Source organism: Corvus kubaryi, unplaced genomic scaffold (genome assembly GCF_017639235.1).
Source record: "Corvus kubaryi isolate FWS band 111438036 unplaced genomic scaffold, C.kubaryi_AGA036_p1.0 135, whole genome shotgun sequence".
Classification (NCBI taxonomy): Eukaryota; Metazoa; Chordata; class Aves; order Passeriformes; family Corvidae; genus Corvus; species Corvus kubaryi.
Window position 1 is genome coordinate 7200392 of NW_024580669.1, and position 27197 is coordinate 7227588.

Consider the following 27197-nt stretch of genomic DNA (forward strand, 5'->3'; position numbering starts at 1 on the left):
AAAAAATGAAGTAATCTGAATGTCTGCTTTCTTTGTCAAAAAAACCCCAGAAAGCAAAAAGTTGATGTGTTTGTCAGTTTAACCAACAAAGTCAATCTATATTATGCTGTACTAAACCATACTAAACTACACTATACTATAGAATGAGCCAGGATTTTGAGCCAAAATTCTGTTAAATGAAAAGCTGCATTTCTTCTTCAAAATCACAGGTATCAGTAATTGAGTAACCTGGTTGGCTGCTGATTAGCCCTGCTGACACTGTGCATTCCTATTTATGAATATACATATATAGACATACGAGCTGAATGTATCAAATATTCTTGCCAGTGTCACTGATTCTCTCCCCTTTTGGGGACTGCTGGGTGTTAGAAAAGCAGGCAAGGTAGTGAATAAAGGAGAGAATTTTAATGTGCTTTTTTTCAGTCACCTTGAATCAAAACCTCTTAAATCCATCTGTTACTGTGTCAGTGAAGTTTTTGTTGCACTGGGGAAAGAATATCAAATATTCTTGATTTTTTTAATTAAAAGAAAAAAACCCAACCAGTATGAGAAATGCATTGCTCTTAGACACAGTGCTGTGAGGAATAATTGCAGCTTGTCACAGAGAGAGGTTATAATTATGTCTACCGTTAGTTATGTCTCCATGTGCACAATAGAAGTTACCTTTTCAAATTCATTGTTCTCTACTGCAATACCAGTTATTAAAATCTGACGATATTATTTCTTACTAATGAAGAAAAATCAAATGAGGCTGCAGAAAGACTGGGTGGTGTAACACTGAAAGCACGTGGAGGGAACAAAGAGGAAAGAGAAGTGATTATTGCAGAGATTTCAGATCTAAGCTTTGCCTCAGGAAAAGCAAAATTGCCTAAAGGGTCAGAATTTCAGCTCCTGTATTTCAGACTTTGTTTATGTCTTTTTAAAAATCTGAATATGTATCAAACGCTGGTCTAGAGCTGATACTTCACAGGTACCTTTGCATGAAATGCTACAAATAGACTGCAGTATCTTAGAGAAAAAAAGGAAAGCTTAATAGTTGTTACAGTGGTTTCTGTGGTGTACTTCTCTGCCCCTTTGTTACTTGCACAAATTCTCTGAAACTATGCTCACAAGGTCTTATTTTAGGGAAAAAGAATTTGTTGTATTTTTCTAGGCTTGCTCCTTATTCTGTCATTTGTTTAGAGTCAGCTTTTTGAAGCCTTTAATTTAGGTTGTGTTCATATTAGAGATTTCTTCTTCCTAGGAATTAAAAGGCAGAGAGGCTAAAAAGCAGTGCAGACATATGCCTTCATTTTCAGAAGTGACTAACATCTCCAAGTATCAGAATTTTAAATTGCCCAAGAAAGAATTTGTGAAAATCAGAGCTCTTGAGCAAGTTTTAAATTGGGTGCCCAACTTGGGAGTTTGCAAAATTACTTGGGATTTAGAAAATCTTGGCCATATGCTTATATGTTAACGGCACTTGACTGAGTCCTTTCTGTATGTTGCTCCCCCAATTTGCAGCCATTTCTGTGTTGTAAATAAGATATCCTTGACTCAGTCGTGAAAGTTCCCCAGGAAAACTGGAGAACCCTTCTCTTGTTAAACAACACCCTAATTACAGAAGCAATTTTACAAACAATCCCCTGGGGGAAACATTTTTGTTCTCATCAGGAAGGCTTTGAATAAAATAACACCTTTGCTAACTTCATTTATTTACAACAGGACAAAAGACTGAGACTGGGTTAGATTTATTGCCATTACATCACTGATGCTCAGTAATTCATAAAACATTGAGTCTAGGAGTCAGCACTGCTGTTATTTCCTCTGATGCCTGACCTCACCACAGTCTAATAACATACAGGAAATCCAGAAGACAAAGGGGGAAAGAAGTGGTCTTGAATGCTAAAAATAACCATAGAAAACTTGTAGAATCATGTAATAGAGTATGGCCTGATAATTTATTTAACATAATAGTAGAATCTGCTAAAGCAATTAGAATCTGTTCCAAATGTTTTTAATGGAAAATATGTTGGGGGTAAGAATAAGAACACTTAAAGAATGGAGACTTTTGGTTATGTAGTTCAGTTACATGTACGGTTTTAGGTTTGTATATCTTATTTCTTACATATGCAGACCACTTAATAGCTTGACTAGAACAGACAGTCATTGTATGGTGGTTATATTTCCAGAGGTCATCCTATATGAGGCAGACAGTCATCTTAGGTGATGTATTACACTTGACAACCCAGAAAGTTGCAATACAAAGGCATTTTAATTCTCAGTGTCCTCTGAGAATTGTTCAATATCCTTGATGGTATCTAGTGTCTGGTATGCCATTGGGATGACATTTTTGGTGTCTTTACTAATCAGTCAAGGTTAACATCTCATTCATGTTAGCTGTGTGTTTGGTTTGTTTTGAGTTGTTTTCTTTTTTCTAATCACTCCATACTTGCAGGAATTTCTAAAGCAATAAATAGTAAACGACACTACAATGAAACTCATGTCTGCTCATTTATTTGCTTTAGAATTAGAATACTTTATCCAAAATAGGCAGATCTTTAAAATTGGTGCAAATAGGTAAATGACATCATCAGGGAAAAATAAAATCAAACCCAAAAAGTTGTTGCATGAAAGGTAAGTCTGGTGTATTTAGTTTGTGAAATATTGCAAAAGCAAGTTCACAAACATAGGTATCTTTTTTGAACAGCTGCTCAGTTTGACTGTGCCTGCCCTCCTTTTATTTACATATGTTGCACAGTGATTTGAAAGAGGCTATTATTCGTATAAATACCTTTATTAGTATGCAGACTAGAATGTTCAGGTGTGAACAAGTCTTCACCATTTGACATTGACACTTGGTTTCTCTCCCAATCAGAAGCTGAAGCACTTACTGATCATGAGCTAGGAATAATGAATAGATTGAACCAGCTGTTCCTGAACAGCCCAGTTGGCTGTTTTCCCTTTCATTAAATTCATTGGATTATAATTATGCATATTGATAGATAGATAGATAAATAGATAGAAAACATTTCCCTTTTTGCAAAAGTGTATGATAAATTAATAAATATTGATAGATTTAATTTCAGAAGAAAGCGAAGTAATGTGGGGTGTTTGATATTTGACTGAAAGAGTTATTGAGAGGGTGAGTTGTCCAAATTCAGCTTAGGGAGTTAGGTTTTCAAAACTTGTGCTTTCCAGAGTTGCCTGCTACATTTTAAGGCATCTTCTGAAGATCATAAGCTAGGAAAACTTTCCAGTAGAAGTGATGTATAGGGATAAAAGAAGAAGGAAACCAAGAGGCCCGTTCTTCTTTCATTAATCTACAGAAATGAAGCACGGAGCTGGTCATCATCTCAACAGCTTTTATCTTGATATCAAAAGTAAGATTTTCAGGCACCAAAATGTCAGTGAATATCTACAAGTATAGTGGAAAGAATATGTCTTGAGCCTGAAGAAGAAGACACAGATTAATGCAGAGACTCTTTGAGAAGTCTTGGAGTGATCAGGAAACTGGACAAACTGCCTGAGGGGGAGGCACGGAGAGGTGGGCAGATCTTCCTAGCTTGTGATCAGTTTTGCAGCTAAATGCTCCTCAACAAAGTTCCTTCTCTGTCCCCTTTAGCACAGCACAGCACAGCACAGCCATCCCAGAAAGTTCCAGTTCCAGGTCCTACAGAAGCTGGAGTCTTTTCTTTGGGAACACCATTTCACTAAAATCTGTCACTTAGAGTGATTTCCCATAGGATTTTAAAACTGATTTCCATAACTCAATTCCACTAAGCCTCAAGTTGGAAAAATAAAATGTAATAAAGGTGTTGCAGAGCCCAGTGTCCTCCAGATGTGTGCAGGTAAAACCCTATAGCACATGGAACCTGAAGATTAAAAGTCAGAAGCCCATTGTGTGCTTTTCTTTTCTTTTTTCTTTTTTTTTTTTTCCTTCTAATAATTAATGATTTAAAGCAGTTGTGTTACTGCTTTAATCACTTTTCACCTATTTCCCTAATGGTTACCACTTGCCTCAACATTTACCTTTGTTTTAATATTTGTATTTTTTGCATAATTTCTCACATTATATTTATTTGCACTTGCACGTTTTTTTAAAATAAAGCATTCCATGGGGATAAATTTAATAAAAGTTTCTCATTAAAAGTTCTGTAACAGCATGATTCCCAAACCCAAAACCAAAGTCCTCATATTTAACAGTTTTCATGACTCAATAGATTAAGTGTGAAATAGGAAATATAATAACAATAACAACATAGCCATATCCTGCACAGTTGTTTCACTTAAAACTATTCTTGAAAAGTAACATAATTCATAAATAAATCAATTCTCACAGAGTGTAATTTACTCAAAAGACTCTCTGAAATAGCCTTGATATAGTCACAAAATGTGTGCACAGAAAGATGTATGGGCAAGAGGTGAATCAAAAATTCACTGAAATTAATATATTGGAAGGCAGAAGAGAAAAAAGAAAAACAAAGGAAAAAAAAAAATCAAAGAGCAAAATCATCAAATTTCAGTTTTTCCAAGTCAGTTGTCTCCAATCAGCTGCCTCTGCAGTGTTCATTTAGAAAGACTCTTAGCTCAGACCTAAATTCGTATGAAGGTTCCTCTGTGGTCAATGATGAGATCTTGTCCTTGGGAACTGCAGTTCTGAGCTGCTCTGACTCATTCAGAGAAACCTGTGGCCTTCTGCTGTGACCAGAGCAGCAAATTCAGCCACCCCAACTAATGTCTCTATGTAGAGGGGATAAAAAACCTTAAAGACTGAAAGTTTTTCTCTTGAGTGGGAAGTGGAACTTTTCCTTTTGTACTTTCCAATACTGAATTATGCGGAGGAAAAAAATATTTCAGTGCCAGCAGCTTCTTACTCAGTTAAGAGGCATTGCCACTGGCTTTAAAGTCCTCCAAATTGATGCACTGTTATACTCCAGGCACTCTGGAAATCTTTTGGAGCTATTTTTTCTGGGGTTTTGGGTCAGAGGTGTTAATTTTGGGTTTGTCTTTTTTTTTTTTTTTTCCTTGATTAGCTTGTTTTATAAAATACTTCATCATAGCACAACAGAGTCTGTGAAAATAGCAAGGGGAATGTCAACATCAAAAATGCTCACAGCTATGGCTAATTCTACCTTTTTTATTAAACAAAGGTTGTGATAGTTCCTAAGGCTCTAGGCCTGTTGCATGTTTCTGGACCATTCCTCGTTCAGCAGCTTCTCATGGAGATCAGTTAGTCCCTGAAAGATACCCTGGAGATCTGCTCCTTTCTGTTTATGATTTGGGGGTTACAAGAGTAAGGATATGAGTTCATTCCATTGCACTAGAATGGCTGGGGAGCATTGCTGCTGTCATTCCATGCCTTGTAATTTAAACCAGTAATAATTTCATAGTAGCTGCACACAGTCCATCGACAAAGTCTCTTCAGATCATTTGTTTGCACTGTATTTATTCATTATTGACCAGCAGTGGTTTGACTGCATTAGGCTCTGCAGTTCTGGGATGATTTCTGTGAGAATTGACAGAAAAGTTTCAGGAAAAAAATCCCCCTGAAATTCAGCAGTCACCGCTGTCCAGATTTATGTAGGTAGCTCAGTGCTTCCCCACTGGCCACATTTTCACTCGCAAGGCAGTAGTACGAAGCTGGGAAGTAAAATATATATTTACCAATACCAGCTAATGCAAATTGTCATCTCCCTTGTCTTTGTTACATTGAGACAGTACTGGATGGGCTGGGTACAGGCCGACATGCAAAAAAAATTGTTTAAGAACTTATCATACTGGGTATAAATACATATATATATATATATACACACATGTATAAATGGGTATAGAGTTGGTATGTTTATGACTATATAGCATGTTTTATTGGCACACTGGCTGACTGCAGCTATTCAATAATAAGATGTGAAATGTCTAGTCAAATAGCAATGTCTTGTCACCCCTCAGTGTCATGATATGACACATTATTTCGGTTGTATTTCAGCTGTTTGAATGCGACTCTCTGGAGCCTTGAAGTGGCAGATCATCAGGAATCACAACAATTTTGTCGTTCATTTCCAGGACTGAACTATAGATCTTTTTGGCTAAGTCTTGCCATCTATCACACTATCTGCTACAGGAAAACATATGTTTTAAGGAGACAAAAGCATTATCTCCTACCATGCAAGGCATTTACTAGGTGAAAAAATTCATGTCATACCATGAGCCAGCAGGCAGTTGTTGTCTTTATGGGTTTGTGGAATTTCAAGACCTAAACAATCTAATTTTCAGTGGTTTTACTATGGATTATAAAGAAGCATCAATGAGATATAAACTTAGTGTTTAATAACCCATAAAACATGCTACAGCAAGGTTTTTAGCTACAAGGATCTGTAAAAAAGGTTTGAAGTACATTGTAATGTTCTTTTGGGCTGCCAGTGCAACTAATGAAAGGGTTTAGACAATAAATTGGACTAATTGTTAAGTTACAAAGGCCTTTCTTTGAATTTTTGTTTTCCTTCTTCTTTTTGCATTTCTAGAGACTTTTCTCCCACCTGGCAATCTTGCTTTGTCATGAATTCCTGTCCTTGATTCTGTAACAGCCCTCATAAAACTTAGCAACATGGAGCATTTGTTTAATACAGAGGGTTTTTGCTGTCTATGGCTCAGGCATTTGCTGACTCACTGCAGTACCATTCTTTGTATTCAATTAACTGCAAAACCCAAGAAGCAGCAAGATTATTAACTGATCAGAATTTTTCTGAGAACAATGTGCATTCGTTCCAGCTGACAGCTCATGTCTGTACTGTGCAAAAGAGGGCCACACTCACATAGTCCAAAGACCCCCTAAATCTCTGAGCAGAGCCTTGTTCTTTGCTGTCTCTGGGCAGACTGATCAGAATTTGGGTGGAAATGCCACAGACAAGTGACTGGTGTGATCAAGTCCCTATCACAAGTTATATTGCTTCCTAGGCTTTTAAGATGGGGGGAGGCATGTAGAAAAGAGTTCATTCCTCCCTTGCCTGTATGTTCTGTTGGTTTGTAGATAGAGATAGTTTGACTCCAGCACCCAAAAAGGCTGTTTGGGCAAGTTGCCCTGTTTGTGACAGGTTAGACTTCCTACAGCATGTTTATCAGAACTCCTTGGGGCTTCAGACTGACCATGATACATTTATTTGACACTTAACGGTGATGTATTTATTGTCATTATTACTCACCCATATATTTGGAAACTTAGAGTAGTTGTCTCTTCATTGCTTTTTAACTGAAATGTGAAAACACTGTGGGATTTCCCTTTCAGGCCTCTTATTTCAAATGTTTTATTCCACAACCACAAAGAGAAGGGTAGATCATCTCTGACTTACGCTGACCCAGGTCTCCACTTGTTCTTGCCTTCTACATACCAATATCAGTAGAGTTACAGTGACATAAACCAGAAGAATACAGTCAAAAATCAGATCCTTCCTACACCAAATCACTTTCCACATCTGTTTCCTATTTTTCTTATAATGACACATGGGATTATTTTGGGAGTATATTCTGCTTTAACTGTCATGCCACTGACTCCATAGCCTTATCAGATATCCATTGGTGTTCAGGTTGAGCAATTATCATCTACTAGGAAGAAATGCCAAGAAAATGTAGATTGATAATAACATTCTTCAGTAATAGCTTGTAGCATTAGTGCCATTTTCTATTATTGCAGTTGAGGTTTAGCATTCTCCTCAATTTACTACTTTTATTTATTGTGCAAAATCCAGATATGGACCCTACGCTAGAATTCCAGAAATGTTTTTTGTTTTGATTACTTATTCATCTCTGGTTTGAAGGAGCCAGAAAACTGGAGAGAAGCAAGGAATGTGTCTGGATTATTAAGAACAGAAAGAAAGACAGCAGGAAAGAAAGAAATGTAATTCTATGTCAGATATTACAGATACAGGATGACTGTATAAACATAGTCAGCCAGGCTACATGTACAAGAACATGCCTTAGGAGATTGAGCTTGAATTCTGGGATCAAACTTCTCGAAGCTGTGTCCAACCTTTTTTATCTTACAGTGCAGTAAGCCATAGATGACTATCCTGCTAACAGTTCATTTTCCCTTCATCTTTTTCTTCAGTGAATGGAGGGAAGTGTGAAATCCCCCTCATGTTCCTTTGAAAATATGTAATGAATGCAAAGAGATATGTGCTTGCGTGATGTAATTGAACAAGCCAGTAATAAAATCTGTAGCCTGTTACTTCCAGAATCATGGACTCTGTAGGTTTAAAATAACACCATTTGGAAGTATGTTTGGTCACTAGCCTGGCCCATACCTGGGTTCAGTATGGATGAACTATATAGGCAAGGCAGGGTGCCAAGGGGGATGCTCCTTCCAAGGTAGAAGTTGATCTCTTCTCTTTGGGGCTTCTTGACTTAATTAGGTGTCAGTGCAAATTAACCACAGCGCAGGTGGGAAATGGAAATTCTGGGTTTTAGTGAGGTCTTCACAAGTCTTCTGTGAATGTGGGAGACTTCTGTGCAAAAAACATCTGTTTTTCTGGTTTTATCCTCAGTGCAAAACATAAGATAAGCATACTATTCCAATTGATTGGCAGATTTGGTCCCCCAGTTAAAATTAAAGTAATTAAATGTGCTGAAAAGCCCATTGCTTTGGATTTATTTACCTTCATTTGACTTGGTGTTGACTGAGGCCCTTTTTAATCTTGGCTTATATTCACATATGATTTTCCCTCAGCCTGTATATTTTAAAAGTTTCATTGCAAGGTGCTGAATAGTAACAATGATAATAATAATAGTAATAATAATAATAATGCTCTCCTGATGCAGTTGAAATTGAATTTGAGTATGTATAAAATAGTAAGTCACTAATGCTCAGGCTAGGAAAAGCAGAATTTAGCATCATGTTATGTACTAATCTGCAGTGGTGGGACATGTCAGAAAATTATAGTCAGTGAAAAATAGGTTTTATCGTTTCTTCAGATAAAAGTTTCAAATTCCGGCTTTTTCAGTTACTTCTGCTTAGATGTATTCTCAGTGACAGCAAAAAGAATCCAATAAACCCATGAAAATTAATATGAAAATAAATGTTAAGTATAGTATATTAGTATGAAAATAAAATGTTAAGTAGAGCAGGAGAGACACAAGCAGTTTATGTGTATTTTTGCCTTTGACTAGCCTTCAGCACATACTGATTAGGAGGTGGGCACTTTTACCAGATCCTCACCCAGTGAAATTTGACTTCCCTGAAGCCACAAACCCCAATATGACTCACATACACTGCACTCTGTTTAGTTGAAATTACTTTTTAGTGTTCTTTCATCAAATAATGTTGCTTTACCTTTTTTTTTTTTTTTTTTTTTTTAATTTTATTTCACAGGACAACATTTTTAGAATGGAAGAGTCATATTTTGAAAATGGGCGGGGGAAAAGCCCTTATGATCCCAAACTGCTGACAGCTTCACTTTTAATAGGTAGGTGTCACATAGCAAGTTCAATGAATGAGATGTGCATTCACTGTAAATAATTTGCCAGTTTTCTGCTTTTTTTTCTCCTTGCAGCACCTATGGTAGGCCTTTGTTTTATGCAATTTATTTCCAGGTTAAAGTAATTTTGACTTACTTTTAATACAGTTCACCCAGGTGTCCTGAGGTGAAAACCAAGATTCAGGTATCACAAGAGCCACTTTATACCCCTGCAAGACCTTGATTCTGCATAGTGTTTTTCCTCCTCACATCTAGGTGGAGACATTCTAGTCACCCACTTTACAGGCTGGCCACACTAGTGGTCACACAAGCACAGCTGAAAGCTACGTGAGAGCAGGAATAAATAATTCCTTACACCAGTTTATCTGCCAAGGAATGTCTGTCACCCAACTTTACTTTGCATGTGAGCTGAAGATCAATGAACAGCCACAGGTCTAGGCCTTAAGGTGATGTTTCAGCTGGAGAGATCTGTCTGAGAGTAAATATAATTAAATTCCTGGCCAGAGAAAAAAGGTTTAAATAAATTGTTCTGAATTGGTAATCCTTATTTCATGGAATATGTAAATATGAAGCAACTGGACTGTGTCAATCTAATTGAACTAATACAATTGATTGAATTTATCTAATTGATTTAATTTATCTAATTGAATTAAATATGTTCATTGTTATTACTTCACCTTCACAAAAAAGGCAAAAAGATGTTTGGTGAGACAATTAGAAGGAAACAGATTCTTCTTTCCCTAACAACTCTGCCTAGGTGTAGCCACCTTATCTTAAACATCCTTACGTGTAATTTTCTGGCACTTCATTGTAACTTCAAATCCAACAATAGTTTCAGAAAATTGGAGATTCTCTTATCTCAGAAGTTTTCAGGAAATGACACATAACAAGACCCATTGTTTTCTCCAGGCCTTTGTCCATATTGTCAGCCTATGGCCTTGCCTACTGTCTACTCTTATTATATTTACATTTCATTTAAAAATTAAGCTATTCAAAGTAGATGGCAACAAAAATTTAGTCCTCAGTGTGCCTCATTTCCTGATCTTAGAAGCCCATAATGATCCCAGGTGATGAGCTAACCTGGAGACACACACTTTTGAACAGGAAAAACAGGAAAGACATGCACATCTTGCTCCAACTTGTACCCTATACAAACAGAAAAGGAAAAAAAAAGTGTGTGTGAAAGACCAGTGTATAAATTAGTGCCTGGAGCAACTTGAATTTGTGGCAGAGCTACTCTCAAGCGAATAGCTTTACTATTTACTTTAGTATACAATAAAGAAGAGAATGATGACAAGCCAGTATTACATGGTATACCCGGTATGCAACTGCACAAAGTCAACAGCGTCTAACTTTTCACATTCTTTTTTGGTTTTTTTTTTCACTCAGTCCGGCACAAATATGATTATCTTATTTCCCTTGGCTTAGATTTCATGTCTTTAAAACATCTTTGCTTTCTTGAGCCCACTTCCTGTCGCTATAATTTTCACTCCATGTATATTTCCTTCTGATACAGAGTAGACTGAGCATGATCTTTTATTTTGAATCAGGCCTCAGTTAGAGCCACTGGGTGTATTAACACAGTAGAACGTGGTGCAAATTGAGCATTCAGAGCCAGTGACAAATTTCTACTTCAGTCACTTATACAAAATTCAGGGTGAAGCTAAAATTAGCATTCCTGCACTCCTGAACACAAGCAGCCTTCTCTGCCTCCTTAAAGTTGCCTCACAGCCACACTGCGTAACTGATTATGATGTTGCATTTACATCGACCCTTTTCTGCAGTGTGCATTTCAGAGGGTGTATACCAAATTCACCACTGGTTCTTTGCCAAAAAATAACTTCTTTTTCCCAAAAAAGCCTTGCATTTTATGATAAAATGGTGACCCAAGGCAAAATAATTTCCTCCCCGCAAAACAGTTGAGGAACAGGGGATGAGCTGGCCAAGCAATGACTTCATGGAGAGGTTTGGTTCAACTGCTCTCCAAAGTAGGGACCATGGGAGTGAGGCAGTGAGTGTGGGCATGAAGGCCAGAGGAGCCTCTTGACCACAAAGGTGTCACACCAAGAGGGACATGGATTCACTGCTTCTTCCCTTCTCCTGGGCTGAGCTGGTACTCAGCTGGTACTGGCCCCTCATGTGCCAGATTATTTGTCCTCGTAAGTGACCATGGTTTAACTAAAATTTAAGAGGGCAACTATGTAAAGGAATTACCCAGCACTCATTAAAATGCAATGTTATAATTAGTAATGCAAAGTAACTATCAGGAAAGTAAAAAAAAAAAGGCTGAGAAGAGTAATTTAGATGGTGAAATACAGGAGGGAGACATTGTCTCTCTTCTTCATCAGAAACACTAAACAGATGTTTTTCAAAGTGTGGAAGATGAATATGTTTTTGACACCGTAACTAGAAAGTAAATTTTAGGTAAGTGAATTTTAGGCATTTGGGCAAAACATGAAGGTTTATTTGCAAAAAGTAACTTCAGGTCTTTAATAGCCATTAGTATCCGTGAGGCCTGTTCTGTATTTCAGCTGAAACAAGCTCTTACCAGTGTAAAGGGGATCTTTAGTTTTCCCTCTCTCCTAAAAAAATCAACAGTATTAAAAAAAAAACCAAAAGAACCACACTAAAGCAAAACCAAAATAAACAGTTCATCATTATTAAATTGTTCCAGTATTTTTCCAGTATGTATTCCTTGTTCCATACACCTGCAAACATTTTTCATTATTTTTTTAACAGTTGTTCATTAAAGTTAGTTATTGCTACCCTACCCTAAAGTAAATGCCAGCTGGGAACATGATATAACTGGTTCCTAGTAATGTAAGACGCTGTGCAGCCATTCCCATCTATGTGCTGCTAACTAAACACTCTCCGTTTGAGTGGGCTAATGCATGAAATGTAGAGACTAAGAAATCCCTGGGCACCACTTGTGAGTATTCCAGTGCAGGAGAAAAATGAGAAGCAGCATGGTTTCCAAGGAATATAATCACAGGAGAAAATATCAGTGAATGTATTAGACTAAAGGAATTGTATTGGGATAGTTGAAAAAAAAACCCTTCAGAGAAGGAGACAGCAATGTGCCAATATCAGTTTGTTTTTGGAAATGACCATTTGGGATTTTCAAAAGCTTTGGTTATCTGGAATCCTCAAAGCTGTTTATGTTCCTGTGTCTCATTAATTTTTTTTTTTCTTTTGCAATTCACAGTTTCTTTTAGAATTTAACAATTATTTAATTTTTCATTTTAAAAAATCATTTTAGGTGCATTAATGCTCCCAAATATGTATTAACATGATCTGAAAGACAGTGGCTTTTCACCAGTTAAGAACTTTAGTATTCTATTTCTTAGAAATGAGCTACTAAGTACATATGAGGTTCGAGATTTTAAAATTACTCTACTTTCTGGGAAGTTTTAGTTATTGACTTCAAAAGAATTGAAGTCAAACCACCGCTATGTCCGAAAATCTTAACTTTAGTGAATAAACCTTTTGACCAACAATAGATTTCATTTGTGAACCCTGTTACTGTTGAGATCAATTGTGACATTCAAGGCTTGGTTTTGCCTATATTCCTTATTCGTTCAATTTCCTTATTACTTCCAAAGGAAAGTTTACAGTTCTATATTCTCCACAAATTATTTTCTTTAAGAATGCAATCTTATTTAAAAGCTGAATAGCTTATTTAATAGCTGAATATCAAATAGCTGCATATTGCTTAGCTTTTAACATCTTTATATCACATGACCTTGGGGAGTTATTCAGAATTCTGTGCTCTTTATGTACAGTACAGGCAAAAATGGTTCCTCCCCTCCAAAAATCAGCATTACTATGGACTTTAATTGTTCCCTCTTTATTTAGTAAAGTCAGTATATGTATTTCTGTTTACATTTATGTGTCAGCATGCTACTCCTGTACAATAGGTGTTTTTTGTCCAAAACATAGAGTTTTTTCCTCTGCAGACAACTGAGGGCCATCCATCAGCTCTGGACAGTCGTTCCTTTGTGCTGCTGGGCTGGAAATACAAAGTGACAAGTTTTTTCTTTTCTTTTTTCTCCTTTATTTTTTCCCTTTGGTAAATGTTTGTTAGTTTTCAAACTATTGATTTCCACTTTCTTCTTAAAGTTAATAAAACTTCTTTTAAAACTGCTGACAATAGAAATAACACAGTGAAGACTATCCATGACATTAAAGAATCATTTTCCAGACAAGCAATGAGTAAATTTCAGTCCAAAAGAAGGTATACACAGGGAAACAAAGATGAATATACTTCTATCTAGACAGGAGGCAAAATCCTCAGGTAGCTTTTGCATAGTACTAACTCAAAGGATGTGCACATCTGGGACATGACTTGAGGCTCACCCTGAATTTTGCAAAAATTATCTAAAGCCTTAGAAAAATAAATTGTATTCCTTGGTATTTCTGTCTAGAAGAAGTCAAAATCCCCTTTTTGCATGACTGCAGCAGATCAGTTCAAACTCAGGCACTGGTCTAGGTATACTGAAACTTGGAGGGGCTGTAGTAGGGAGGATAGAAAGGTCAGACAGTTTTCTACAGACCCTTCCTCATTTGAAACATGCTGAAGCCAGTTATTGGCAAAACTTTTACCCTGTCACCATTGATGAAAAAGTATCAGCCACAAGAGCCTTGTGGTGTCCTCTTCGGTTGAGCTGAGTCCACCCTAGAAAATATGTTAATTTCAGTGGTGTTTATATATCAAGTTAGAAACAGAGGTGTCAAAAAACCTTACCATTCTAAATATATCAAATCTATGATTTCAATTAGTTTTTGAACTGTATTTGTTTAATTTTAACAATATAGTATTAAATATAGATTTTTTTCTTGACTGATTGACCTTTAGATCTGTTGATAACTAGGAAGAAAAATAGGCCTTGTTGGATTTTCTTTCCCCTTTGATTTATATTGATTTATCAGAACTCACTAGGGATTGAAAGACAAGAAAATGAAGATAAGGTTAAAGAAAGGTTAAGCATAGCATCAAAGCCCTTTTCACAGGCAAAAAGGTTTTATGATCTTTAAAATCTCAGCTGCATACTCTGTACATAATAATCACTATAATTAAGTGATTGTGTCCCCTTCAGAAAAGTTGAAAATTACATAGAAGAATGATAAATCGTTAATTAATGATATGCTGTTCTGTTTCCCTTCTGATTACACCTCCTGCTGGGCATGACTGGTCTATTTGCTTCTAATCTCTACTGTGAATTCATTCAATTCCATGCCTATCTGCTATCATGTTTTCACCCTTCCTGACCATATGGTACAGAGCCACTGTAGGTTCAATTGGTGATTTCATGGTGTCAGTGTTCAGGGGAAGAGATGCCAGTGGTATCCAATAAGCATGCTTGGATCTGGTTGTCCCACCATGGAAATACCTAAAATTGCCATGAAAATGATAAACCTGTTCCTAAAAGGGTGTTTTAAAATGAGGATACAGTAAAGTTCATCACGACCATGAAAAATGTATTACCTTAGCTAAAGAAGGAGTTGTTTTATCCTCAAACTTGTCTTTTTCACAAGGGACTGGTGTAATATGGGTAGCTTGAAAGTAGTAGTTGGAAGGAATAATGCTTTTTAATTCCGTATTAACAGTACAGGGTAGGTTATCTCATTTCACCTACAGATGTAGAAAACAGTCCTAAAAATTTATTTTTAGCATTTTTGATTCAGAGTAATTTCATAGCTCTAGATTAATGTCAGAAAGATGTGTTGTACTTTGATCCCTGGTTCTTTTCTGTGGGTCTCATTGCAATGTCCTTATTATTATTACTGTCTCTACCAGTTGTCAGGTATTTAACTTGACCTGCGCCTTGGAATTTAGACACTCTCTTCCTCTCTCAGTCTCCCCTGTGGCACGTCTAGCTGGCTGAGGAGGGACACACTGGGATGAATTTCATCTCCAGCTAGGCTGTGTACGTGCCATTTATGGGCTGAAGTATCATAGGGCAATTTGTAGTTCATTTGTTCACTGTGAAATTCATGGGGGTCAAGGTAGCAGGGAATGATCTTGTTTATTCTCTCCCTTAGCTGTTGCCCTTTGCCAGTACCACAATTACAAAGGTGGCCAAAGGAGAAAGGCATGTTCTGTCTTTCCTGTAAAGTATACTGTTTTCTGAGAATCTGCTTGCTCAGAAAAAAAAGAGGAAAAAAACCAAAACAAAATAGCAACAACAAAAAACCCAGCAACAGCAACAAAAAAAAACCCAACCCCAAACAAAACAAAAAAAAACCCCTTAAAACAACCAAAGAAAAAAGCACGTAATTTCTATAGGAAAAATTGAAGGGATCTAAGGACTTTCTGAACCAAAAGTGACTGAGCTGGACTCTTCAGTTCCCAGAGTTACATAAACCCAGTAGGCTGGAAGGAGCCTCTGGAGGTCTCCAGACCAAACTCCTGTTCTAAACAAGGCAATTTCACAGTTAGGTAGGTTTTCTGAGGCTGCATACTCCTGCCTGCCAGGGTAGGTGTGCTGGCTGCCACTGTTCCAGCCTAAGAATTCAAACAGATTTTTGCGAAGTGCACCAGCAGTCAGCAGATACATCTCATTTGTGAGAGGTTACAATTAGGCTCTGCAGTGAGAAATTGGGTCTAATCATCTATTTTCAATGACAATACGTTGCATATGGCTTGTTGTTTTGTAATTTACTCATTATCCCCATTAGCAAAATATGAACATATGACAGCTTTCTCTGATTTACCATGACTAGAAAATTGAGGAATGTTGCTTACAATTATGTCTTCCCACAGATGGAGAACTGTACTCTGGCACAGCAGCAGACTTCATGGGCAGGGACTTTGCCATTTTCCGAACTCTGGGGCATCACCATCCCATCAGAACAGAGCAGCACGACTCTCGGTGGCTAAATGGTATGTAAAATATACATTTCTCTGGTTACACTCATCCAGCCATTAAAGACTAGCACACAGCTTCGTTCCAGCAACATCTGTGACATATACACTCCTCTTTTATTTGGAGCAGAATTCTGTCTTAAACCAGTTAAACTAATCAGAAGTGATTTATAAAGCAGCATTTTTGGTTTAATTACACTGAGATTTGTGGAGTGTGATTAAATTTAAAACACACACAGACACTACAAGTTGGACAGAAGCTCAAGGCTTGTGGAGGCATCAGCCACACATCAACACAAAGTAGCTCCAGAGCCTTGGGCAGGATTGTGCCTTGTACAAGGTTTAATTTTTGCTGGGTTGAAGGGGACACGGCCACATCCAGCAGAAAGTCAATCAGCAGAACTTCTTGAGCAAGCCAAAGTTGTCAAGAGTTTGGAAAAAGAGAAAAGGGGCCTGGGCATTTCAAGCAATTTGGTTTCAAAATATCCAATAGTTCAGCAAGGCACAATAGCTTACATTATTGTATGGATATTACTAATCAAGCCTGTGGGTGTTTATTTGCGTGTCTGGGGAGAAAAAGATAGTTTCAGAGAAAATCTGATTTTGGCTTTGTGAACCAAAATACTTTAGAATGCATCTGAGTACTCTATCCGAGTTCTACTGAAGTCAAATTTCTAATAGCTCAAATGGAATTACACTTGGCTTTAGCTATACAAGGATATGAGCATTTTGGAAATGAGAATTTGTTGTCTGAAAAAGCTGACATTTGAATTAAGTAATACTAACGATAGTTGCTGAGTTAATTTAAACTTTAATTTTTTAAGAGTTAACTAGCTCTATTTTGCTGTACATACTGCTTGCACCTGCACTCCTGTTTTTGAATTCACAAATTATTTTATTCTTAGACAGTTTTTGCTCCTAGCCATGTTATTTATGTCTCTGCTGAGGTTCATGCTTTCTTATGTGGTTTTGCAATTTAGTGCAAACTGTTCACGCAAATTTTAATGTGTAAGAGCAGAGTATGTTTTAATGCACAGTTTGTTATTAGCTGGTCAAAACCTTGTAGTATCAAATTGGGTGTCACATTAGCTGTATATACAATCCGTTACAACATCAGACCCTGACTCATAATTAAAACCACAAGATGCTATTGCAGGTTGGATTATCAACTCTATATATAACATACATTGGATACACATGTCATAGAAGCGTGTATATGACAAATATGGATCTGTATTTTAATATGACAAGTTTATGAATGTGATGTATATCCTGTTAAATTTAGTTTTGCTGTAACTCGTGTGACTACTGTCTGTCTGGAGAACAGATTCAGGTCTTCCACACTTAAGTTCTACAGTCTGTGCTTGCCCAGTAACCCAAAAATTTTATTCTTTGGGTTATTTTATTATGACAATAAACAAAATTTCTGGACTTCGGGAAACAGTAAAGTACAAGGGTTATAGACATACCCATCTATCTTGATACCTGGTAGAGTAATAATGTGTTAAAGATAACCAACACCAGCTTTTGTTATGATAGTCATGATGACATAAAGCCCAATCATGCAAGCAAAATCTGCTTTTGTGCAGTAGATTTGCACAATGACAGCTGAGTCAGGGGGATTTATGCAGTGGGAAAGCGCAGCCATTGTCCACAGCCCCTGTACTACACTGCTGAAAATGTGTCATTCCTTTGTGGATTCGGTTATCAGTCTTTCAGCTCCAAATGTGAGAACTGCTTTTCCCAAATTAGCACTAGGGTTACATCTGACAGGGTGCAGAATCCACAAATGCTTTATGCTCAAGGTGGGGAGGAGAAGACAGTCACACATAAAGAGCTGATGAACCTCAAGCGATCTTGAATTTAAGTATTTTTCAAAATGAGCATAAAAGTAGAAAGACAGCATTTTTTGTATCACAAGGTGAAGGTGATTTCCAACTCTTAAGTAAAGTTCTTGCACTATATTTCTGTATTGAAAGTTTCAAATTTAATTTAAAACAAGATAAGAATCAAATTGAAACCTTTAGAAATTATTCTCATAACTGTCCATAATTTAATAGAGAATGATCCTTAAGTACATTTTTGAAATCTCTCTCTCCACTGCAATTTAATACACTTACCTTCCTAATATGGAAAGATTGGCCTAAAATCTGCACTACAACATTCCTATTAAAGGCTCTGAGGCTTTACTGTTAATTTCCCAGTGATAAGATCCTGGCAGCCTTTCCACACAGCTCTCCTAATTTCAGCAACTAACATGGAAATCCAAAAATGATAATAGATTGGGTTTGAAACTCTGCAGGCATTATTATTTGATTATTGTTTTAAATTTGTTATTTGTCTTTTTAAAATATCATTATAAAAGAAGCTCTGTGTTTGCACGTGTTTAAAGTGGATATACTTTTAGTGAAACAGCCTCTCATTGAAGAATGAAGTGTACACTGCTTTTTTAAAGATCTGTATAAACTATTTTTGAACCTTAAGCCTGTAGAGCTTTACAAGTCTTTTAGTAAAGACATGGATTGCTGTGTAGTGGTGGGTTTGCTTTCCCGGTTGCTTTTTACAGTGTGCTTAACCTCAGGTGAAAAACCAGTATTCTAATGGGCATATACTGAAGGCTGCAAACCAACAGTTCTGATCAAACTTAGAGACAAATTCTCATCCCCCTAGAGTTTAATAGCTAGATGGTGAGGCATCCAGTTCTAAGACCTTGCTAATGTTTACTTCAGTCAGAGAAGGAACTAAACTGCTTTTTCCATACTAAGACTAAGGTCAGAGCCAACAGGGTGCAGAAAACACAGCTGTTTGGTACCAAAAATGGAGAGGAGAAGACAGTTGTACGTGAAGAGCTTGCAGACTTTTCCCAGAAATTAAGTCTTGCCCTGAGCTGGCATAAAAGTTGGACAGCATTACACAGAGTGATTAAGTTTTTGGGATTTAAGCAGGAACACAGAGTTCCTACAGAGATCACACACTCACATTCTGGAGATGTTCAACCTTCTTATGGAAGTTGTATGTTTTGAGGAAGAGAACTGTGCTCAGCCCAAGGGAAGGTGCTGACCAGCAGCTCTTAAAGACTTCTTAAGTCTTTTAGAGATATTAAATACTCACAGGCTTCTAAAGCTTTCATTTTGTATAAATAATTAAACAGTCACCAAGCCAAATAAAACAAGGGAGACTGATTCTATAGCCATGTAGTCAGGACATTCATCTAGAAGCTAGGGAACCATACATCAGTCACTGTAGCAGTGTATATTTAATTGTTGATACAGAGCTGGCCAGATGTGACAAGGAAGCATTTTGCAAAAACACAGTAAAATAAGCTGGTGCTCAGGGAAGTCATCTTGGATATGAAAAGCTGCAGTTCAGTGCCCCGACTGAATCATGTACTTTGATATAAGCCACATGCGTGCACACACCAGACATTCCAGACTCCTCTGGTACATGCATGGAGTTTCTCTGCATTAAAGAAGCTTTGGCAATCTTACTCAGTCCCAGTGAGGGTCGAGAATAGTTTTGAACTTTTGGGAAAAAATTCTGAAGTTGAAAAAACGTCTCCTGTCCAGCTTTACTATAAGGAGCAATGGCCTTGATGTTACACATATATCTTACAAAGTCTTGCCTACAGGCAAGTTTCCCTTTAAATGTGCCATTGCCTCTCATAGTTCAGAGCCAAAAAGTTATTTCGAAGAAGCATGGATCATGTCCTGCTTCCATGAACTGCTGCAGCAGTTAAAAGGAAAAGATGAGTGGAAGCCTGAGCAGGTGGGAGCAGCTTCTCCTGGTGCCAGGTAGTTCCCTGCTGCACAGCAGGCAGTGTTTGCTGTACAGCATCCCCACAGCATTCGTGCAAGGGCTGAGGGCATGGCTGGAGGCAAGAAGGCAGAACTGGCAGTGCAGTCTACCAGAGCTAATGCTGAGCAATGCAAAAGCAATGCACCCAAGGCAGTTTTCAAGCTGAAGATTAGAGGAGTGGAAGGAGAGAGTTTAAAGCTGTTCTCATCTCCTCTGACTTGAGCACAGGGGATCTGGCCTTAAATTGTTAACGTTTTGTAAAATGAATAACCATAAACATTTATTTTAAAAGCAAAGCAGGGTTGGGCTGAGATCTGAAAGGAAATGAAATCACAAAAGCTGCATTAAGACAGTATTATGAATCTGGTTTGCACCCCAGAAATACTGGCCTCACTCACCCTCTTTACTAGACCTGGGGTTAAGAGAGACTGTCAGTCTGGATTTCAAGACTTGGCTTGGAATTTCCTTGCTTTTTATGGTTTTAAACCACTCTATGATATTATTTTAGCATGCTTTCCTTGGCTTAATTTTTAAAGTGGAGTAGTAACTGTGCTTAGTCCCCCGAGGTTATTGTCCTTGGTAAACTTTACGGTTACATAAACAGCTGAGAATTATAGAAGCTGAGCGACTGTTCAATAAAAAAAAAAAATGTCCTCTTAAATTTAACAGGGTCCAAGGCAGGAAACATGGACTTGATACTCTCCTGGCATTCAAACAGAACTGTAGCCATCACTTTGTTTCCACTTATGGCACTTTGTAGAATGTCCCAGCACTGGCAATACACGCACATGATTTTGAATGCATACATATTGCACAGTAGAGTAATGTATGGCAAAAGAAAGACAAGATTACAGGTAGTTTATAGGATTTTTACCTCTCTAATAAAATGCATTGAATGTGTCAAAATGTTAGAAATTAATTACTCTTGCTGAGAATTGGGTGTGTACATATTTTGATCCTTGAACCTATAATTAGTCTCTGGTCAACCACACCAAACCCTTTCCCTACCTATGCGTAGCCACTGATGGTCCCCTGTGATGTGCTACTCCCTTGTCCCTAAATGCCTTCCCAGTTTCCCATTTTCCAGTTCACCTCCTACATATTCTTAATCCAGATATGCAGGCATGCAGTAAAATACAGGTAAGCAGATGTGGAAACAGGCTGACAGAACCCAACCATCCTTGCACCTGGGATTGTTTCATTAAATACATCTAAGATCTTGTTGGAGAAAGGAGGTGATGGATGCTACAAATACAAAAAAATCTCTGTTAAGAAGACAGCTATTTAAACAAAGGAGATTTAAAAAGAAAAAGTGTGAACTGCATATGAATTTACTTAGTCTTCAAATTAGAAGTCTTAAACTATGGTGGGAATGAAACTAGAAAAAGCTGCCCAATAGAAGTAGTCAGTGAGGCAGCCTAGATGGTTTTAAGAGGAACTCAGGTAACATTTTATGTGCTGTTATATAGCACACTTGCCTGACACTGCAAGAGACTACAATGAGTAGAATAAGAAGCCTCTTCCAGGTCTGCCTTCCCATGAATTTACAAGGTCATATTTAAACAACCTTATGAGTGAAAACAGTGAGGGGATTTTTTTGTGTATGTCATTTTTCTTGTTGTTCTTTTGGTGTTGTTTTTTTTTTTTTCTTGTGAAAGGATCTCTTGCATTTAAAATATGCATTTCTGTATTTGAACTGCATTAACCAGCTGATATGTCCTATCATGAAGGCTGTAGTGTGGACTGAGTTCCACACTTTCCCACCATGGCTTACAGAGGCATGAACAACTCCGACCCTTGCAGGAACAAAACATGTCCATATATGCAAGTCTCATTTCTCACTCAATACGTCCTGCCACCCCCATTCCCGTTATCTTCATTGCTAAGAATAGTAATAAATAATTTCACAGTGATAAATTCCATGTGTGACAAATGCTAATGTCACCTAACACAGTGCTAGGAAGTGCTCAGAAACTATGGTGACGGTGGCATAATACTGTGAACAGAATGGCACACAAACTCAATTTACAAGTTTTTTTTTCTCCCTTAAGTCTGTAGATCCATATTTGAGAGATTGAGTATGAATTTTAAGTTGTTTTTCTCATTACAATCTAACAAGCTTCTTCTATATACATTTTTTGTTACAAACTGTTCTTTTTTTTCTTGGAAGAAACGTAGAATTTCTGAAATCACTAAATAAATTATTATTTCTTATTGTTATTACTTGACTTTTGTCCTGTCACTGATCTGAAATGGTTACAGGTCAGGAAGCCAAAGGCCCTGCTGAATGCTTGACCAGAACCAGCTGATTCAATTGAACCTGTCTGATAACTTTTCCCTGTATCTTTATACAAAGTAAGAGAAGCATTTGGTTCAGAAATCTAAGACCAAGTAGCAATTAGAGAATGTACTGAACAGTTTCAGTGGATGTGAGAAAGGTCATGAAGATGGTGGGTGGAGACAACCAGAAATAATATAATCTTCCCATCAAGTGGCCTAAATGAAATTATTTGAAATCATTCTAGGAAATAGATCTCGCTCTCTCTCCCTCCCATGCCCCTAGGATTAGGTAATTGTCTTCATTAAATGTCAGTGCTGTGGATGAGATTGTTTTTTTCTGTTTAGGTTGAAAAGGTGGTAAAAGTAGCCAGAGGACAAGTTTCAAGGTTAGAGTGGAAAAAGTGGGTAGGAAAGATGAAGCAGCAGAGAACATTCTCCTGGTCTGACTGCACATTTTGGAGGCTTCCTGACACTATAGAGAATATGACCTGGAGCAGGAAGACTTGCCTCAGTAAACGTATTGGTCTGAGCTATAGCCACAGTATGCTTCAGGAAGTCAGGATACAAGTTAGTCCAGGAACCTAACTTAGGATATGTTTGTATTACATGGCTAACCATGAGCTCGTTTATGGGTTTTAACTTGGTCAGCCTTACTATCCACACCAAAAAAATGTAATAGCTGGGAGCGTAGATTAGAAGCCATGCTCTGCTGGAGTTCCTTCATTCTGTGACTCTTTATAGTGCATATAAGATCAAAAATAATGGGAGAGCTCAGAGTTCTTTGTTCACTGTTTCTGCTGGAGACCAGAAAAGTTTCTCTGCTGCGTGTAGTACCATTTTAGGAAAGAAGTTCATGGCTCTCAAGACAAGCAGTGTGGGATATGACCCCGGTCCCAACCAGATCACTGCAGCATAGTCTTTCTTAAAAGAGACTTGGCAGTGATGGCCAGTTTGAGATCTGCACTCACTCTTGTGCACTGAACTGGTCTATTGGTGATGTGCCTTAAAATTGCTAAATTTTAAGGTTTTTATTTAAATTGTGAATTGAAAGGTCAACGTATCAACATATATGAGGTTAACAGCCCAGTAAATCCTGGTGAGTCTCATGCTGGGGGAGATCTGAGAGTGCAGCCATTCCCATCACCTTCTCTGGAAGGCAGTTGGGTGAAAGAACCAGAACAAGCTCTGGGTAGATGCTGGATGTGGATAAATCAATGTATCTCTGTACTGGGCAAAACTGGTGATCTCATTTAGGTGTTCAGATTCAAATTTGATGATGCAGGTGAATTGCTTTCTATAGTTTTCTCTCCTTCAGAAGAACAAATCTGACTCTCTTCTGCCTCTTTCAGCAGCAGGAGCTGTGTAAATATCCATCTGCATGAGCACACTCTAGGAGTACATTCAGTAGGAATAGTGCAGCTCTGTGCCCTTCTCACACTGGTGAAAAACACCTGCAATTTTCTGATTATCAATAGTCCCAGTGATATTCTATCTCCTCTAAAAAGCGTTTTTTCTTCTTTTTTTTTTTAACCTAATATGGATTTTTTTTTCCTATGGATTTTTTTCAATGGATAACTTATGGAGTTGGCAGTGGATGGCTTTGTAAAGTCATGGTCTGTCCACCTAAGGTGACAAACTTAGTATATTATTCAAGCAGTGACAATAACCTCTACTAGAAAGCTTTGTGTACTCCTTTCAGTATGATTAAAAAGATAATTTCTATCTATATATTTATCTATTTATCTATCTGTTACCCACATGCATCAGTTCATAGGAAGACTCTCCCTTTTCCCTGGAGATAAATCTCAGTAGGAAAAAAAGAGTCATTTGTCCAGAACAGGTGTAGTGTTCAGGTTCTAAGTTTGCATTTTGCTTTGCTTTTGGTATAGAACCTACTTTAAGTTATACAACACCAGTTTCTTTGTAATTATCATCTTTGCAGAGATCCAAATCAGCTTAAGCAAAAGGAAAGTTCAGATTAGGTTGCAGGATTCCAAAGACAAAGCCTCTGTGTTATAGGCTTTGCAAATTCAAGTACGTTTCCCATGATCTCTGTGAGAGCTCATCACAGCTCTGATGCTTGAAAAACAGTGACTTTTAGCTACCAAATTGTGCCTCCTTTCTTGTTCACAAAAGTCACTAACCAGTTTTTCAGAAAAGTGAAGCAGAAATCTGCTTGTAGGAGTCACACAGCAGAATACTAATTGATTTAAACAAAGGAGGAGTGGGTCTGTTACAGCCCCCTTTATTGGGATATGACATACATCTGAATTTTCTTTTTATGTTCTTGTGTTATTTTTTTTTTCCTTCTGCTCTAGCCATCAATTTAATGAGTGATGACCCTGTCAATACCAATTTCCTCTTCTTGGCCACCATGTTCAGAGTTTGGTGGGCATTCAATAGAGATTTACTGTTGACTGGGTAATTTGAGTTCATGTGTGTGGTGAAAAATTAGTGAGGAGAATTACCCCGAAAAGTGGATGCCATGACAATGCATGTCACCATGGTGTGACCAGCTCTGCTGACATAGGTTTCAAAAGCTCTCCCCCTGTGAAAATGGGGCCTGTTTGCAAATTAATTAGTTTCTGGCAGCAGCTTGATTGTTGACCCAAAGTTTGTAGAGTGGAAAAACAATCAGATTAGTGTGTTCAATATAAAGGCCCAGCGCGGTGCTCGAGTGCAGTTTGCCAAAATGTTGAAGCCGTGAATAGAGTGAAACAAATTCTTTTTTGAGAAGCCAAGGCAAAGGTTAAGTGTGATGTGACTGGAGCATGCTGGCCATGGGGCGGTGGGGAGAGAATTAAAGGTTTCAGCCACACAAAAATAGTGAGTGCTGAGCGAGTTGCATTGAATTTAATGAAATTCACAGCTTCAGACGCAAAAGTGCTTGGCAATGTTTTAGTCTGTGTTAAAGGGAGAAATAAGATGGCTTTGTTTTAAGAAGTATTCTTTGTACATCCATGTTGGACACCGGGGACTGAGCCTCTAAAGAGTTTTAGAGACACTTCCTGAGCCTCCACGCTGTTTCTAAGCACCTGCAGACTGAGGTTTGTACCAGTTCCTCCCACTCCCCACCACACACTAACTCCCTTTATCTCTAGTGATTCAATCCAAGCTTCCCATTCATCAACTCCAACATTTGGGCAGGGCTCTTCTTTTAAATAGTGCTGGTGTGGGGGCTTATGGACAAATATATTGGAAATCCATGCTTGTGAATAAATGACTGGCTAAAATTGTTATCCAGGTAGTGAGTCAAAAGATATATACTAAAAAATACAACAGGCCATATCTGTAGCTGACAAAACATGACAATGACCCCTATGCAGCCAAGATCTGATTTCTACTCATTACTGTGGCCATTTCATTATTACTCTTCATTCCTTCAGTGGCTATTTTTTTAATATATGTTTACCCTTCATCATCCATTTTTGTTATTCACTGTTATTATCACTCTTGTAATATTTCCTTTGTATCAAACAATCCCTATGCATTTTAAAAAACTATTGTTTTCCCACTATGACAAATAGAAAGAAGGAAAATACCAACTATTGTGAAGGAGCCCATGTTCATGGGCAGTTGAGGTATCTTTGCTTGGACCAATGTCTTAGCCCTGTTGGCCTGGATCAGAATGCCTGGCAGACCCAGGGGAATGGGAGGACAGAGCTGCTGAGCTCAAAATATGAAGGGCGCCACACAGCCCACCACATAGCCCCCACCCCATCAATTAACTGAGATGCCCAGCAGAGTTAATGATATGAGGATACAGCCCCTTAGTCTGTTCCCACCTCTTTCCCCCATTCCATAAAATTCCAATTCTTAGCCTGCGACCTGTGCAAACTCTGTGATTTGTTCTCGGTAATGGGGCTGAACCTACCCCCTTCACACTAACATTCCTGAACCGTGAATTGCTTGTCCCAAAAGGCATTTAGTGTTGCTTGCAATTAACGCAACTGATTGCTCAAAGCCGGCACCTGAGGTGGCATGGAGCCAGCTGGAAGCATAATTGGCTCCTTAGCTGGAGAAACATCCACTTCACAGTGGAGTCTGTGATGACGGAATTATTAGTTCAAAGTAAGCCAGGTATGTGAATACCTGTTCTATACATTAAAGCCTCCACTAGCACTAGGCACAGATGAATTATCGCAGACTCAAAGCCTCCCTTTCTCTCTGTCTCCGGAACTTCCCCTTCTCTTTGTTCATGAAATCGCACACATTTCAGCCTGAATATTTGTAAGGCTGAGTAATTGCTTTTGTTCTTTGGGTTATTTAATTACAAATCTCAGTAGATGACAGGTCCTCTGCTCTAAAGGAAGACATCACATTTGCACAGTTACAGAATCCCAACACAAATGTGTGTGGCAAATCAGTGACTGCAGATTTATTCATGCCCTCTGGGACCTGCACTGCCTTTTCAGCTTAGCATGCAATATGATTTAAATTACAGCTTGTGCAGAGCTGTGCCTTGGGATTACACTCCATGTTTCCAACTGTTTATAGTTCAGTGAGCTTTAACCTCTGTGATTCTGAAAATTAAATAATGTCACGGCTGATATCAAACTGATGGCTGGTACTAGATTACTAAATACTGTGTAGTATTAAAAGCCTATTTTTACAACAAAGTGGAAACGTCAATGTATTTAAAACAATGATAGCACATTCAGGTAGTTCAAGAACACAATTCAAAAGTTACCCTAGCCAAGAATGGCAAAGCTAATATTAAACTCCGTTATCAAGGATATTGTTTCAACTCCTGTATTTAGCAGAGTTGTGGCTCTGGACTTTACTAGAGGAAGACTTAGCCTAGCACAGTG

The 27197-nt window shown here is 37.9% G+C and overlaps 1 protein-coding gene across 2 annotated transcripts in view; it reads left to right on the top strand.

Annotated features, from left to right (window-relative positions):
* SEMA3A (semaphorin 3A) overlaps positions 1-27197 on the top strand; it is a 238064-nt gene that overhangs the window by 160664 nt on the left and 50203 nt on the right. For both annotated transcript variants that reach the window (XM_042053628.1, XM_042053620.1), the window contains 2 exons: positions 9341-9434; positions 16210-16329. In XM_042053628.1, coding sequence (XP_041909562.1) covers positions 9341-9434; positions 16210-16329 — 214 coding nt within the window. The remainder of the gene's footprint in view (positions 1-9340; positions 9435-16209; positions 16330-27197) is intronic.